General features: G+C 47.0%; 1 protein-coding gene across 1 annotated transcript; it reads left to right on the top strand.

The window, feature by feature from the left end:
• Window positions 1-1,555: 1,555 nt before the first annotated feature.
• On the top strand, window positions 1,556-16,135 carry LOC119403065 (pyrokinin-1 receptor). The gene is made up of 6 exons (XM_049418159.1): window positions 1,556-1,972; window positions 2,974-3,248; window positions 14,458-14,680; window positions 15,074-15,088; window positions 15,498-15,832; window positions 16,072-16,135. Exons 1-6 carry the CDS (start codon window positions 1,556-1,558, stop codon window positions 16,133-16,135), a joined length of 1,329 nt encoding a protein of 442 aa, XP_049274116.1.
• Window positions 16,136-16,970: the final 835 nt, after the last annotated feature.

The raw sequence follows: 16,970 nt of genomic DNA, 5'->3' as shown, positions 1-16,970 counted from the left end.
AGGGCCTCTCTCCCTCTATTCCTGTCAGTTTCTTTTTCTTACGTTTATCTTTTCTGTGCTTCTCTGTTGTTTCCTTCAGGGGGCTCACGCATTGAAGAAACGTCTATACCCCACATCAATTGTGTCAACTTCAATGGATGTGCTGGCCGCAGGCCTTATTATCCGCCAAACTTCCAGGCCATACAGGAAAAATATACTATAGCTATCCTCTTATCTCGAATATACGTCGCCAAGAGCAAACTATGTTTATTTATAGTCAATCATAAAAAGAGGACAAAGAGAGCGAGCGCCGGCCGAGCTATTGCATTGTACGCACTAGGCGCAGCTTAGTATTCTAGTCACGCGAAACGGCGGCTCCGATAGCTTTGTGGCCGTGCTTGTTGATCAGTGCGGTCCCGTACTCAAATCAGCTTCCGTTTGGAAGGTTTCTGCCTCCGTAGCAGAGCAGGTGGCGATACCTCTAGCGATAAAGGACGCTTCGCATTCTCAGATATTCACTGACTTCAGGGCTGCCATCCGGGCCTTCACCTCGGGATTGGTCTCCAGGCAGGCTGCTGCTAACCTCAGTTCGAGGGTTGTAGTATACTTTCCCAGAATTACCTGTTTCCCAGTCCACATGAGCTCAGCGGTTCATCCGTCAGTCCCCAACGCCAACGAATTTGCCCGTAACCGTGCGCGATAAATTAGGTCCGCAGGTGGGTTCGCGGAGAGGTTCAAAGATCCACTTGACGCCTCCCATGAAGTGACGTCTCACTATCAAGGCCGAGAGACCGCCTCCCGCATTGCAAGCTCACCAGACCACAGTGGTCGCCTCTCCGAATGGTGCAGGCAGGTTCGTTCTCCTCTCGTAGCTCATTTAGTCACTTTGCTGAAGGCATAGATCCAGGATGCCCTAGCTGTGGGTGGATGGAATAATTGCGCACTCGCTCCCATGCTCTGTTATTACCCGGCGTTACGCAGCGCCAAGTTCAGCACAAAACAGGACAAGGAAAGGGCGCTTAAGAGCAGAGAACTCTCCGTCCTGCTCGCGACAGTACAGTAATCCTGCAAACGGGCGGAATGCCACGGTATTCCAATGCCGGCTTGGGGGCGGCCAGCAACTGCGGCGGACCCTCCTTCGGGGGGTGTCTGATCGGGGTTCTCCAGGACAAAATAAATCTCATTTCACCTTACCTCACCACAGAAGCCTAAACAGCTCCTCTCCTAAAAAGCTGTATTTAGAATTGTCTGTACGGGAAAATGGCGCAATGTTTAAATGACGGTGGCTTCTAGTGTTAGATGGTACAGTAGTGTTAGTTAAGAGAACTGACTAGCGGAGTTAATTATGAAGTGCGGAAAACTTAAGCGATCTGGTGAGGGATATTTGAGAGCGGTTGTAAGCCAAGGTTTGAACGTGCTAGGAAAGTGCTGTGCAAGTGCCGTTAAAGTATTGTGGCAGAAAGGCTTTGAAGATGTCCTGTGCGTGTCATACATGTTTGGAAATCCTCGGTTATGTTTAGTCACGTTTCTTACTCGACCTTGCGCAGGTATGTACACCAGTGGTCAAGACCTAATTATGGCGTCACCGAACTCGTCGACGATATTGGAAATGATCAGCAAAGGAATCGTAGGCGTCGACAGCGCTGGTGGCGCCGTTGCCGCAACCGTGACGGCCATCTTCAACTGCACCCCGGACGTTGAGTCCTCGACGTCGGCCGGTCCGAGGCGAGGCATGTCTTCCAGGCGCCATCGCGTCGATGCCGTTCCTGACCATCCTTCGATGGCCATTCAGGTGCTGGATTTCCTCAACGCCACCTACATGCCGGCCGTCATCTACCTGGGACTCGTCGGCAACGTCCTCTCTCTCATCATCTTTCTCTTCACCAAGTTGAGGAGCCGTACGTCCAGTCTATACATGGGAGCCCTGGCTGTTTCTGACTCGGGCTTTCTCATCGTACTTTCATTCGCCTGGCTGAACGAACGTGGTATCAATGTAAGTCACAGTCAGATCTTTCTTAAGGCGAAAGCCTTCAATGCCATATCAAACGCGAAAATTGACTGTCAGTCGGCGTAAGCGTTCAAAAGATTCGTGCAACAAATTAGCAGGTATGACGTCACCATGTTACCATATCATGATGTCACAGATAACCTAAATTTTTACGTCATCACGACGTCACTATGGCGTCACGTAACGTGACATCACATGATGTCCTCACATGACATCGTCGCTCCGTAAAAGGTGGGCCCGTAGCGGAGGCATTGAAAAACCTGGTGAGGCACGGAAATCTTTCAGAGGGGCAGGGAGGATCGATACATTGACTGAGAAGAAAAAAAAAACATGGCTTTCGCGGTCGAGTCATCATAGGAGAATGCGTAAGGGACGCTGTGAATTTTTTTACAGGTGCATACACTGGGGGCTACCACAGGCGAGAAACTCACTCATGTGTAATTATAATGTGCTGGTGGTCTTAAACAGAGAGCGAACAGTCACATCTAATTACATTCACATGCATCTGATGAACGTCATGGATGGTCGGCAGTAGACTTCACCTTAGGCTTTTGTGCTGTGAAGACGACACGTATGGCAAACTGGCTTATACGTACGTGCAGTCAGCCACTGTAGATGTGCTTGGGAATGGTTTGCTGCTCGACTGCATTCTGCACTGAATAAAGCGCTTGCTACTCTAACATTGCAGTTCACTGCACCGCCAAGAGGGGCAATATTTCTTAATAAACTGCACGCCCTTAAGTATACGCATGGCTATTAAATTACGTCCGTAATCTACACCTTTGCATCCCTTGGTAAAGTGGCTATAGAAATTGTTGTGTTTATGCTAACGTTTTTCTTTATTCAGTTAACATTTTATCAAAATAGACTTGAATGCCGATCACGGCAGGTACATATTGTTTTGTCTTTCAGTGTTGGACTGATATATTTGATACAGAAGCCGTTGAAGTTATAGTTGGGAACATTGAATCACAATTTTGGCGCAGGTGTACCAGCACGGGCTCTGTCTCGTCACCGTATTCTTCACCTCTGTCTTCGCCTGCTGGTCCGTGTGGTTGACGGTGAGCTTTACGGCGGAGAGGTTCGTGGCAGTACGTTACCCTCTCTGGAAGCTGCAGGCTAGCTCTCCCAGCAGGAGACCGCGCCTCGTAATAGGCGCCACTGCGTTTCTCAGCTTGGCGCTCAACGCTCCGTTGTTGCTGATCGTGCGAGTCGGCGACGGAGAGCACTCGGACTGCAGCCTTCACCCCGAGTACGAGAGGTGAGCTTGACCTGCATGACGTCACGGTCTTTAGCCAATGGTGACTTTGCGGAAATACTGCATAAAATTTGTACAGCTAGTCGGATTTGTTGGTACGAGTTGGAACGATGCATGATTCTTATTTCGTGTGGTACGTTTTAAACGTTGATATGCGTCATACATAACAGAATAACCAACGGAATATCAGCTGTGGCGCCCTTCCGGAAAAAAAACTAAGTACGTGTTCACAAGTACCTTATTGCATGAAGGTTATATACAATAATTGTTATATAAAGGTAGGGCCTCGTAACTCTCGCAGGAGTTGTAAAAGGAGCCGCTATGCTATATGACTTGTCTAAATATACGAGCGCATGAGCAAGAAAAAATGCGACAATACGTCTATTTCATGTTTAATTACTGAGCGATGTATGCATGAATGAGTGAAAGTTAGTTATATAAGCGACAAACGACTGTAGCTTAGTGAGATATGTCGGTCGTTTATTCCAAAGCCGTGATGCAGCACGTGAAAAAGAAAAAAAAAAAGCCCGTAATTAGTTCGAGCATGTGAATCATACGTGGAATTTACATTAGAATAGTTCATGTCCATATACCTTACCTTATCTATCAGCAAACATATGGTTAACAGCACAATGGTTGCTCTCTTTTTGCTGCCTCTCCGTACATGTTACGTTGCTTCGTCGAAAAGAAATGCCTCATTCTTTCCTCACCTGAGCTGCCACATAATGTTGGCCACTGTGTATAAAGGGCACATCTTGGCCCGTATAGGCTCAACGTATAACCTGCCCGAAGAGGTCACGTTCTTTTGGTTCCTAACGAACAAAATACGGTCGCGAGAGATAACCAGACTTTGGTATAATCAAGCATTCAATGTGAATTAATTTATTCACTCAGTTTATCCGTCAGGCAATGGTTACCAATCATAGCGTAGACATACACGGACAACAGGGTGCTGTTTTCAACTGTGTCCGTAATAAATGCAAAGCATTCCTTCTATCTATCTATCTATCTATCTATCTATCTATCTATCTATCTATCTATCTATCTATCTATCTATCTATCTATCTATCTATCTATCTATCTATCTATCTATCTATCTATCTATCTATCTATCTATCTATCTATCTATCTATCTATCTATCTATCTATCTATCTATCTATCTATCTATCTATCTATCTATCTATCTATCTATCTATCTATCTATCTATCTATCTATCTATCTATCTATCTATCTATCTATCTATCTATCTATCTATCTATCTATCTATCTATCTATCTATCTATCTATCTATCTATCTATCTATCTATCTATCTATCTATCTATCTATCTATCTATCTGCCTACGTCTGTGCGCTCTCCTGGTCGTCTCCATACTTGTAATATAACAAATTTGGCATAGGAGGGGATCAGTGAATAGTGCAAACGCCTGCTGCTTACGTCATGAAATTCTTCCCCTCAGTCACGTGTGGCACATACCCGCATACCCCAGTTCATGTTATGCGGATACCTGCCACAGGTGAATCGCACCCTCAATCAACACATTAACGACGAGCATACGCATTGAAACGCAAGGCAAGTGAGGGAGCTGAAGACAGAACACCCCTTAAAGACGCTCGACTGCCATCCCCTAGTCCACGTGGTCCTCCAGAAGGACGCAGTGTTCTCTTCAATTACATATGAGGCTGGGCTATGGCCTCATGCTGACCGAGGATGACGTCAAGTTGATTGAGAGCCGCTTTGGGAAAAGCGAAGACGGCGCCGCTAAGTGCCCTGATGACATACGGCTATATTATAGCAATGCGGACGTCGACCACTGTAACGCACGTCGCCTCGACGACGCTGCGGAGAACGTGTTATGTCATCCCGCATGCAATCACACAACAGGTTATAACAACGAACAGATACAAAGGGATACCCTGAACAAGGTTGCCAACATTAACGCAAGCGATATGGTTAGCCTGCCGGCCTCAATTTACTGGAGCATCGGCAAACCGTACGTGATCACGGCCAACATCGGAGTGGTCATGGTTGTGGTGATCATGTTGGCACAGGCGGGGTTAGCCTGGCAGACCTGACCGGCAGTCGCTGCGCCTGAGCGACTCTTTCCATGGCGTAAGTCTCACGATACATCGCTTAAACCTGTCTCGTTGAAAACGTAAAAGTATAGTAGCCACTTCCTTGCGGACCATCCGCACACTGGCCGGAAACACAGTGTCTTCACAGCATCCGTGGGGAAGCCCTCTTTTCTTATTAGAGTCCATTAGTTTCTCCCTTCAGGAGCAAAAGCGCTTATAGGACCAGGTCTTGTGATGTGTATCCCCGGGTTCATTGCACTCAGTGCACAACGGAGAAGGAGCGTCCCTTACTTTAAACAACCATGCAGGAGCGTCGGCCGATGGTGTTCTTACTCTATACGAGAAGTTTAGTCGGCGCGACTAAGTTCTTTTGTGACACAGGGCTGATGAGGCGAATTCCACAAAGAAGGCAAATGGCAGCGAATTGTCTCTTTTGGTAGTTGATGATTCGTAGGAGCTCTGACTCTCGGTTGTCGTGAGAGTGTTTCGTGGGCTAGGGTATCTGCTCTTTCGTTGCCACTGACACCAACATGTCAATGTATGCACTGGAAAGTTATCTTGATACCTTTTTTTGGGGGGTAGCGTCTTTCAGTGATGCTAACGAATGGCGACCGAACTTGTTTGTGGGCGTCCCTCGCGAAAGTTGTTGCATTGCCGACTTACAGTCCGAGAGAATTACAGCTTGTTGGGTGGGTCCAATCTTCAGTTTGCGTAGAGCAGCAGCAATAGCTGCGCTTAGAGCACTGCACGGGCTCGGGCCTACCCGGAAACCCGGGCCCGGCCCGGGTTTAGGGCCGGGCCCGGGTTTGAGGTGGCGGGCTTTGGTCGGGCCGGGCTTGGACTTTGCTAGGTTCATAAATGGACACTATATTGAAGCACTGAATCGGTTTAGACTGATAAAGTGAACCCTAAGAACTCGACTTCACAATCATAAGTTTATTATCAGACGAGAAAATCAAGGTCAAAATTCCATTTTTTTTAAATTTCGCGCCGAAATCTCCGAGCGTGACGTCACGGATTTCAAACTTTATTTTCGTATTTGGGGACATTGGCTCTATAAAATTTTCTTAAACCTCGTATGTTAAGTCTATGGCCCCCTCAGATGTCAATGTGCTTCATTTTTAGTAATTAGGAACTACGTACGCCCCATTAGACGCCGTCAGAATCTAAGGTGTCACGGTGTCTGCTGCACGAATTTAAAGGGAGCGTCGCCACCCGCATTTACCTTTTTGCGCGTTTTCTCACTTACCAAGAGTCTTGTCCCGGCGAGCGTGGTGATTTAGGAATCGCAGAAGAGTAATTTACTGATAACGGAGAAATTGTGTTTCTTTCTAGTGCCCCGTGAAGTTCGTTCCACATACGTTGTGCATACATACATACATGTTTCACATTTTCTCTCGAAAAAAAAAAACGCTTTTTTATGTGGGGGCAAGCTTTTTAGAGAAATTTTATTAGAGACAGGGGCGTAGCCAGACATTTTTTTCGGGCGGGGGGGGGGGGGGGGGGGGCGGATCAGCCATACTTTATGTACGTTCGTGTGTGCGTTTGTATGTGTGCGTGTAATATACATATGCAAAATTGAAAAATTTCGGGGGGCGTTCGAACCCCCCCCCCCCTGGCTACGCCCCTGATTAGAGACAAGTACTGAACTTCTTTCGCTCCTTGCATATGGGGCTACTTGATCTATCTTACATGGCAGAGCTAAAGGTAGATATACCAGACGCTTATATAGGGAACATGTCGTTATTCTGTGCTTTATTTGCATTCGTTACCATTTTATATCCCAAATGTTATTCTGTAATCGCAGTAATAAATGTAGTATATTAAATATATACCTGTAACTTATCGCAAGAGCGATCACATAGCTCCAAAGCGGGGAAGCGTTTTTGAAGTTTCCAGCCTTCCACTAAAACGAAAGGACTGCACGGAGTCTCGTTACATAGAATTCGTGTACAGACACATTGTTTTTCCGTGGCTTTGACACGGCCCCCAGTGGCCATGTGGCGCGAGATGGACGCGCACAGCTAGCTTGGTGTGCCCAATTTTGACTTTCGCCTTTTTCGCAATTTTGACTTTCGACATTTGAACTTTCGCCTTTTTCGGCTATATCAGGGGTCTCAAACCCACCTCAGCTAACGGGCCGCATTCACGAAAATTTACTCCCGCAAGAGCCAGGACAGTAACGCAGCTAAAAGCGCGCGCGGAGGGGAGGGGAGGGGAGAGAGAGAGAGAGGGGGGGGGGGCTAGGTCGTACCAAATGTTAGCTAACGTTGCCATTTAAAAGAACAGCTTTCCCATATATCACAAATATGTTGTTTCTGAAGGGTATTTGGCGGCAGGATTCCAACAACATAGGGATACCTATCTTGAACATGACTAAAATCCGGACGCCGATTTTGAAATATAGAGTTTTGTTTCACAGTTAGGTATCAACACAGGGTGGCCGCAGGGGATGCCTCACGACGAAAAAGCTATAGACCTGTCACGCCTGTGTAGCTTAAAAACATACTTATAAAGAAAATTAAAAAAAAAATGGGACGAAGACGGTCATGTGCGGGCCGCGGTCCTTTATGGTGTATCCAGACGACGGACCGACCCGCGGGCGGCTGAGTCACGTGACAGTAAGAACGCGAGTGGCCCGTCCGCTTGCGCCATACACACGCGCAGTCCGAAACGGGAGGAATAAAGCCCGGACCGATTGCAGTTCCAACCGCAAACGATGCTGCGTCTCGAAAGGCAAACCGCCTGTTCGAAGAGCCGCCGGCACACTCGGCTACCGAAAAAAGAAGAAAAAAACCTGTCTTGTTGACACCCCACCCCTCTGAGCACGCGGCCCGCAGGCGAGGATGGGGACGGACGGTTCGTGAAAATGTTTTCAGCACTGTTGGTCCTCCCGATCAGCGGCCCAGCTACGCACTCCCCCAACCGGAAGTGGAGGGTCACGTGACGGCGAGGCCGCGGCCAATAGAGTGGTTTGGGCCGTCGTCTGGGTCCACCACGGGCCGCGTGTTTGGGTCGCCTGCGCTATACAGGTATAGTGTGAGAGCTACATGACACTGCCGCAACACCGTTGGAATGTGCAGGAATAGCATAGGTTCAAACAGCATAGGGCGTGAGGCAAAATATCTTCGCTTGACGAAATATCAGGCTTGAAAAAAGACAATTACGAATTCCGTGCCAGGTGATGTCCCTTTACCTTGAACCGTAGGCATCGAATAAGTAAGCGCCGAGAAGCTTATTCGCGCCTTTATTACCAAACTGTAACGAACAGCAAAAATAGATCGAAATCGTTTCGTCCACCTCCTGCCAGTCCTACTCACGTAGTGCAGTGGTCACCTTCTACCAGAACAACATCGTTAGGAAGGCACACAGCATTATGATACGAAAAAAAAAAAGAGTGCGGAGCAAGCCGCGCATAACATACACTGCTCAAAACTGCAGGCAGAAGCCCTCAAACGGGAGTTTTATAGGTGGTACTGAGTAGTGTCACGACGTTCGGGAAGGATAGAAATGAAGGGATAAGCTGCACATTCTGCAGAGGTCCACAAATACATCCTAAATTTGCTGCAATGCTGGAAGTTAAGAAAAGCGACTGCCGACACCTTCACAATTCGCAAGGCAGATGTACACAACTGCGGCTAGCGTGTGCAGTGCGAGAAACTTTAGCGCGGCAGGATATGTGATGCAACGGTGGAGGGCATGCTTAAAGCCGGTATCTCTAGATAATTTGATTTTTTGCACAATATCACGTGAAGAAATAAACTATAAATATGCCACAGAAGACTTGTGGATTGTATAAGTAGCAGTGGTGATATATGAAATATATATGATATATGAAAAGAATGCTACCACAAATACTTTTTTCGTCCTTTCGGCTGCCTATAGGTATTTCTAAAAGTACACGTGGTGCACACGGTTCGTTATAATTTTTATCTAGGTTAGTGTACATACAGCAAGGTAACAAACTTGGCTTTCTTCCTCCAACTTGCTGTGGCAAGGCGCTACCATGCTGAAGACAGGTGTTACATACCCAGAAGGGTGCACGATTGGCTTTGTCGTTAGAGCATGCTTTAAATTTCAGTAAAGAGCGCAATAAAAACAAATTGAAGAGAGCGTTCTGTTCTCTGTCTCCTGTGTTTTTATTGCGCTTCCTATCGAAACTGAACTCATGTTACAAATCACTTTCCTTGCGGCAATATCTGCTACAAAACTCTCTTGATGATCCCCATTGCATTAGCAAAAAAATAATAAAGTTATAGTATACTATTGTCGAACAAACGTTCATTGTGCCCAGTATGTCCACTCAACTGTTTCTACCGTGAGCCCCTTTTTACACGAAATTACCGTAGGTTAAACTAGAATTGTTAGCGAAATATTCGCCAACAAAGCGTAGATATTTGCAACTTAAAACAGTTTGCTGTAGATTCTATGTTCTTGCAACACCACCTATATTAATGGCTCGGGCCTCTGTCGGGCCTGATTTGCCGTCGGGCCGGGCCGGGCCGGGTAGGCGAAACTTTTTCTCGGGTTCGGGCCGGGCACGGGTTGCGTATTGAATCACCGGGCCGGGCTCGGGCGGGTAAACTTTAACGAGTTCCGGTCCCGGGCCGGGCCCGGGCCGAAAATCACGGCCCATGCAGTGCTCTAGCTGCGCTCTCTGCAACTGTTGAAAAGACCAAGCGGCCAGACCATCGACGTAAGCGACGGCCTCGTTAATGAAAACATGAGCGCCTTGTAGTACATCGAGCGTGATGAACACGGCAGCCTCTTGACTTGCATCTCCAACGTCCACGGTAGCCATTGTCGTCCCAGCCAGGACGAAGCTCCTCACTACCTCACACCCTCAATAGAAGTGAAATGAGTGCCCGTGAGACTGCAAACCATCATAACCATGATATACGCCAGAAAAATATCTAGTGAAAGAGGGCATAGTTGCCCCCTGCGCAGGCAAACGCCATAACTATTGATAACTCACAAAAGGCCCCTACGCCCGGTAGTCTTCGGATACGATAAGCGCCATCCACTAAAGTTGTTCTACGCAGCACTTTCCAGGGCTACCAACCTCGACGGTCTTTACCCCACCAACGCAAAAGGTGATTTCAGGTTCCGGCATTTCACCGACTCTATCGACAACGGCTGTCGACGACATGGCCCGGCTAGCAAACACGCCTCTAGACATCGTCTGGAACCGGGCTACCACCTTCGTTCGGTGCCACAACCATAACAATCACCGCATGCTCGCCGCTCTCAACGTACAGTTCGTGCGTGCGCACGTGCACGACCTCGAAAAAGACATTCTGCTCACAGATATTGGCGTGTTAGCACATTCTGAAACCTGAAGCGATGAGGCCGCTGCAATCACGGGATTCCAATAAGTTGTCCACCGCAAGCGGCTTCATTGCAGGCACGGCGGCGTGGGCCCATACAAGACCAGGGCGATGCAGAACTTCAACGTAGGCCGCATACCACTTTCCTGGCCGCCAGACACCGAACACGCACGTACAAGCACCGGAATCGGCGAGGTTTGCGTTGAGAACATTAATCACAATAACAAAGACATTGCGTTCACTGCCATCTACATGAGAACTAGCAAGAACCCCTTTTACACATGAACACAGGTTTGTGAAACGTGCGTACGTTCTCCATAATAACGGACAAATATAAGCACTACATATCGGCTTACTGTGTCTGGTGTTGATAATACTTATGTTGCTGTTGGCATCGTTACGTCACTGTAAACAACTGGTTATATAGCACATGTGGGACTCTTAAACATATGTGTGTGCGTATACCATTTGCGCCTATCATTAGCGTGATTTCGTATCGTTTCTCTCAATGTAAAAAAATTCGGCAGATACCACGTACCGTGGGAGTCGGATTTATTAGTTTAGACACGAACACGAAAAGGGTCCAGTCTGTAGAGCAAGGCAGTTGATCTTATAAGTCTCCTCACCGAAGCCTACTTCGAGAAAACTACAGCCTCGACTTTCACTGTGGTTTGGGAGGTATCGGTTGTCGAAAAAAAATGTCGAAAAAATTTCCACAAACATCCAGAAGAAAGTAAAATGGAAAAAATTCATTCGAGAAACGAGAACGGGAAGATCGTAGAAATCTGAAAATGGTATTGTAAAAGAAAAGCGAGGTAATTGCGACATCTTCAAAAGAACATGCACATGTTGGATGGGAGCAAAGAGACTTAAGGCCCGTACCAGATAGCCAAACAAATGCGAACGCAATATATGAGCGTTTGCGAAGCACTTTAAATGAAGCCAAATTTAATGAGTCGTCCAAAGCAAGCCCGGAAGTGTAATCGTACCTTGCGGAGCGTACCGCTGCTGGGCTTTATTGAAAGTACTGCTCCAACCGCACTTCCTTGTTTTGCGGTCCGGTAAAGAGAACCTGGTTTGGTTTATTAAGTTACTATTAACGACCGCTTCTAGTTCTTTCTGATCGTTATACTATATTAACTGGCTGGCAGTGGTGACTAGAATAGCGCGCTTTGAACCATAAAAAATTAAGCAGATATTGTGAAACATGGATTGCATGTAATATAAGCCGTGATGGTTATATGGGGCAGGAGATAATGTCTGCCGCTAAGTGTGCAAAGTAAATGAAAAAAAAAATCGTGTACTGTGATTCGAGTAAAAACAAATCGAGTTTTGTGAAAAATATTCGTAGAACTGTGATTATTTTTGAGAGACATTTCCCTTCGATAGCTTTTGTTGCAGCATAATTGCTCTCTTGTTTCTTTGCTCGATATTTTGCCCAAGGATCTCGAGACTCCATTAGTAACATAAAAATACGGCAGATCCCACGTACCGTGGGAGTCGATGTTATAGCATGCAGCGGGAAGGTGATTGTGGCGTAATTTTTTTACTGAGTGAAACGTTACAAAGTGACGTTAAAGATTTGTATAAAGTTTATACACACACATATAGGTTGAAGAGCAGCATATGTGTTATATAACCAGTTGTTTACAGTTGGGTAACGCTGCCAACAGCAACGTGGGTATTACTAACACCAGAAGCGGTAAGCTGATATGTAGTGCTTATACTTGTCCCTTATGATGGAGAACGCACGCACATCTCACGAACCCGTGTGCATGCGTGGAAGAGGACTTTGACAGTTCTTGAACGAGGTCAACATCACCGTGATCAGTGAGCACCAGCCGCTGGTCATGACTTGTTATCGGATCCGGTCGTGATAGCGGTGACGAGGTGTCCATGTGTAGTGATGAATGAAGCATAGTACAGCTGTTAGAAATTGTGGGTGCCTCGGTCATTTTGTCGACAAATTGTCTGTCGATATAGGCCGTCGAGGCTGGTAGGCCTGGATAGCGCTACGTAGACCAACATCAGTGGATAGTGCTTGTCGTAATCATATATATCTGGCGTATGCGGCCTACGTAGCCTAGTCTACAAAGGGGCTGTCAATCAATCTGGCATCATCGTCGGTCAGCATGAAGCCATCGACCAGCCTCGTAAGAAATCAAGATGACACTGCGTCATTCTAGCGGACTAAGTGCACTTTACGGTGCAATCATGTGAATATCATACGTAACTTTAGTTAATGTATTCCTCCGGGGTCGAGCAATGCTTCACTATAGCTTGCTGAATCACAGGAACACAAATGCATTGTTTATTAGACTGCTATAAAAGCGGATCCAACACTGGAAGCACCGACGTTACTGTGATATGACGCCTGTATCGCAGGAGTACACATCGTAGGAGTATCATGTAGTGTTTATTGCTTTCTTGCAAAATTAGCCAGCACTACAACCACAATTGACATTGCACCGCCATTACGCCTGCATAGGCTGTTTTTCCAAACCAGTTTATAGACCTGGCGTGGCTCTGTGGTAGAATACCTGATTGCCGCGCAGAATTCTTGGGTTCGGTTCCTGCTGGGATCCTAATTTTCATTCTTTCCATTCGTCGGGTCAACGCTGCCGATGTCGGTTTTTCTTAACGCTCTCGCATTATGTCACCATTGTCTGTTTTCCACCTTCCTGGGTAGATATAAACTGTCAATCACCTGTAGCGCATTCCCGTGCGCCACGGTCCGAGGTAAACGGGTATGTGCCACACGTGTCTAGAGTAAAGCGTTTGACGACGCACGCGATAGGATTTTCACGTTATTCATGTCATGACCCGACAGTCATATTCGTCAAATCTTCTTACCCTCCCATGCCTAATTTGGTCTGCACCAAGCTAAGAGGGCGATCATGAGAACACCCAGACGTAGGCGGCTAGATAGATAGATAGATAGCTAGATAGATAGATACGTCGATAAAAACGCTCAAAGAGGCAAAGGTTTGCAAAGAAATGCTTCGCATTTAAAACAATTTAGTAATTTTTACATGTGTCTGCGAAGACTGCAACTTTAACATTAGAAATTCGATGCAATGTTTTCCTCAAAGATTTAGTGCTAGTGAGTAATAAATATAAATGCTGCCAGGTGATGGTGTGAATCTGACAATAGAAATAAAGAAATATTTTGTACATGGCTCTCCAGCTCATAATAATTAGGTTGTGTTGGAGGGTGTTATAGGGGGATGGGGGATGTTATAAGCAATTGTTTTTATGACATATTTGATATTGTAGGTCATTTTTGCTGTTTTTCCATGGATACTCAGATGATTATAGGTTCGAAAAGAATATTTATTGTTTGAATGAGATAAAGCACACGGTAGAGTGAAAGCCAGAGTAATATGGAAGCTCGAAAAACTTTACATTCCAGCAATATAGAAGAAATAACCACAAGAAGAAAAGGAGCTAGATCTTCCTATGCTTACTTGTCTCCAGCGCTACTGTGTCCGTGTCGTCTATCTTGTGGGTGTGTGTTCGCGCTGTTACTCCCTTGCTCCACAATGAACCAACTCGCCCAAAAAGAAGCATTAATTACGTGTCTCACTTTGAGTACATAGTTTCGTTTTGACGCTTGAAAAAAAGAAAGGTAACACCGTTATTGCACCTTGCCTTCGTCTGTGTGTCACGAACACCCTATGTTGTAAATAGCCCGTGGTGGTTAGGTGCATCGACCATAAGTCCGGCAACACAATTTTCAATATGTCAAGTGTGGTGAATTCATGGTTTTCTCTATCACGGTAGCTTCCATTATCTTTTTGGAATTTCAGTGTACTGTACTACCTGAACATCCTGGACACGGTGGTCACCTTTATCGTGCCGTTTCTGCTGATCACGTTCATGAACTTCATGATCGCCCGGGCCATATACCTGTTCTACCTTCGCTACAAGAAGCAGCGTAGCGTACCTGACATCCAGATAAACTGCCAGGATTCCAGTGAGTCTTCCTCATGCCTTGCTATACCTGTTACAGTCGACAAGGAGTGCACCGTGGTGTGCACTCCTTTGAGTGCAAACACAGCAACGCAAGAACTTAAAGAGGATATCGATTTTTCGACGCTTAGCACCGAACAAAAGCTGTAGTGCTAGGTAATCTGCACAAAAACTCGTTGAGAAGTTCATCTTGAGGCTAGAACACTATTTCCGAGTGCACTCATTTGTTGAGATGGTAACCATCAGGTTTGTATTAACCTAACCTACGTTGGTAATGAGAAGGACATTTTTGTCTGTTATCTGTGGGTGTGACTTTGGATGTATGGCTTTCTTGAGGCAAATGAGGAGGTGGAGGTGCGGCGTTCACCTCCTTCGAAGTTATGTAGGACATCCATATATCGGTGAGAGAATACCTGCAAATTGTGTACCCTGCTTTTGAGGAGTATATTAAAGCTATGTTTCAATAGCGTAAGAGTGTAGCGGAAATCTTGCATGATAACTTTTTAAGCTAAAGGAATGCTTTCAAAAAGCAGCAGGATCACCAGATTATTACTGCAGATTCTGGTCTGAGTGGGTACGAAGGTGGTCCATAAGCAATACCACATAGGCACCAGTACAAGTGGGTCTGGGCAGCATGTCTGCAGGGCGGCCTGTCTGAGGCACTTTGTACTTCAGGTTACGCAAGTTTGGTTCCACAGTGTGCTTATATTTGCTGGTTTTTGTTTTTTCAGATTTTGTGTAGATAATGTGGTTTTGAAACAGTAAAAAATCTGGTTATAATGTTGCCTGCAAGTTTCTCATTGTGTCATTTTTCTTTTTCCTGTCTTTTTCAGCTTATTCGCCACAAAGGCTCAATAGTGACACGGTGGTCTCCAAGGACGGCACGGTAACGGCGACCAGAGGAGGAGGAATAGCTCATGCCACTCAGATCAGCATTACGCGCATGCTCCTGCTGGTGTCGACGGTCTTCATTCTTCTCAACCTCCCGAGCTACGTCATGAGAATCTACGTGTTCCTGCTGTCTCTGGGACACTCGGAGCTTCAGGACGCCGAACACAACTCCCAGCCCTACGTGCTGCAGCGCTACTTCATGCTGCTGTACTACACCAACTTCGCCATCAACTTTGTTCTCTACAACGCCAGCTCCCGGATGTTCCGGGTGACGTTGTGCGAGTACATGCAGGGCAGGTGGGACGCACTGCGGGAGTCCATGCCGAACATACGATCCAGCATCGGCCGAACTTCGACTGGCCAGCACGAAGACATAAGCATCTAAACATTACTGCATCATTGAGATATCAGGCCACATGAATAATCCTGCGCAACAAGTGACGTCACCGTTGAAAAACTATTGCTCAGTCGTGCGACATTTGTACTGTCGTAGCGTGGCGTGACGATGATTCAACAACAATGCTCTTTTTACAGCCGAGCCGTTAATGGCTAACATCCAGGGTTTCGTGGCGTCCGTGTACCAAGACTCGGCTCGAAAACCGAAGCTGTATATGGCTCACGTGAGTGCGTGAGTGTGCGTCCGCAACGTCCACTTCGTCTTTGCGCCGTTCGTGTGAGTAAAAAAACAAAAGAAATATCTACGGCAAATCCATTCCGTGAAGATTATGTTACAGAAAAGATGTGCGCGCGCTATGATCCCCCTTGTGGCATCCCTGGCACTTGGCCTTGCTGCCTTCAGTAGTGGCGGCAGCCCTTCGTTGCCGTGTTTCCTCGGCCTCGTGAGTTCGCCGTTTGAACTCTTCGGCGCTTCGCTCACGAATTGCCTTAGCTTGGCGATCTCGCAGCTTGGAGTCGTCGGCTATGTGCTGCAGCCGCTTGGCCTCTGCTTCGCGAGCTCGCAACATGGCGCCTTTGGAACACCGACGTCTACAAGCGCGGATCGACACGATTGGCTAACGAGATCACGTGAAGTTGTGAACCCACCGCTAGACTTGAAATGCGCGCGCTTACACCTGATTGGCCAAAGCGAGGTCACGTGACCTGCCAACTCAGCCAATGGACCGGACAGGAGCTTTCCGCGCACGACGACTTCTAATACTAATACGGCACAGGCTAGCATGTGAGAGCTTAGCTGCAAAAAGCATGTGAGTACGGGAGCAGCGCGTCCGCTTCGCCTTTGCAGCATTCGCGGGAGCGTCAGCGCAGTGGGGAGGTTGAGCGCGAGCGAGGTGGTGGTGCTTCACATTCTTAGAAGGTTCTAAGCATGCCCCTCAATTGGGTTTCGTGGCATCCTCGTCGACGATCGTCGTCGAGGATGCCAAGAACCCGATTCAGTGCGCAGGAGCGATGCACACGGTGAGCCACAGTGTCGTGTACTGCCGTACGTGCAACCACCTGG

The sequence above is a fragment of the Rhipicephalus sanguineus genome, chromosome 8 (genome assembly GCF_013339695.2).
Source record: "Rhipicephalus sanguineus isolate Rsan-2018 chromosome 8, BIME_Rsan_1.4, whole genome shotgun sequence".
Taxonomy (NCBI): Eukaryota; Metazoa; Arthropoda; class Arachnida; order Ixodida; family Ixodidae; genus Rhipicephalus; species Rhipicephalus sanguineus.
The sequence above is the reverse complement of the archived record's forward strand: the minus strand, read 5'-3'. Positions and strand labels throughout refer to the sequence as shown.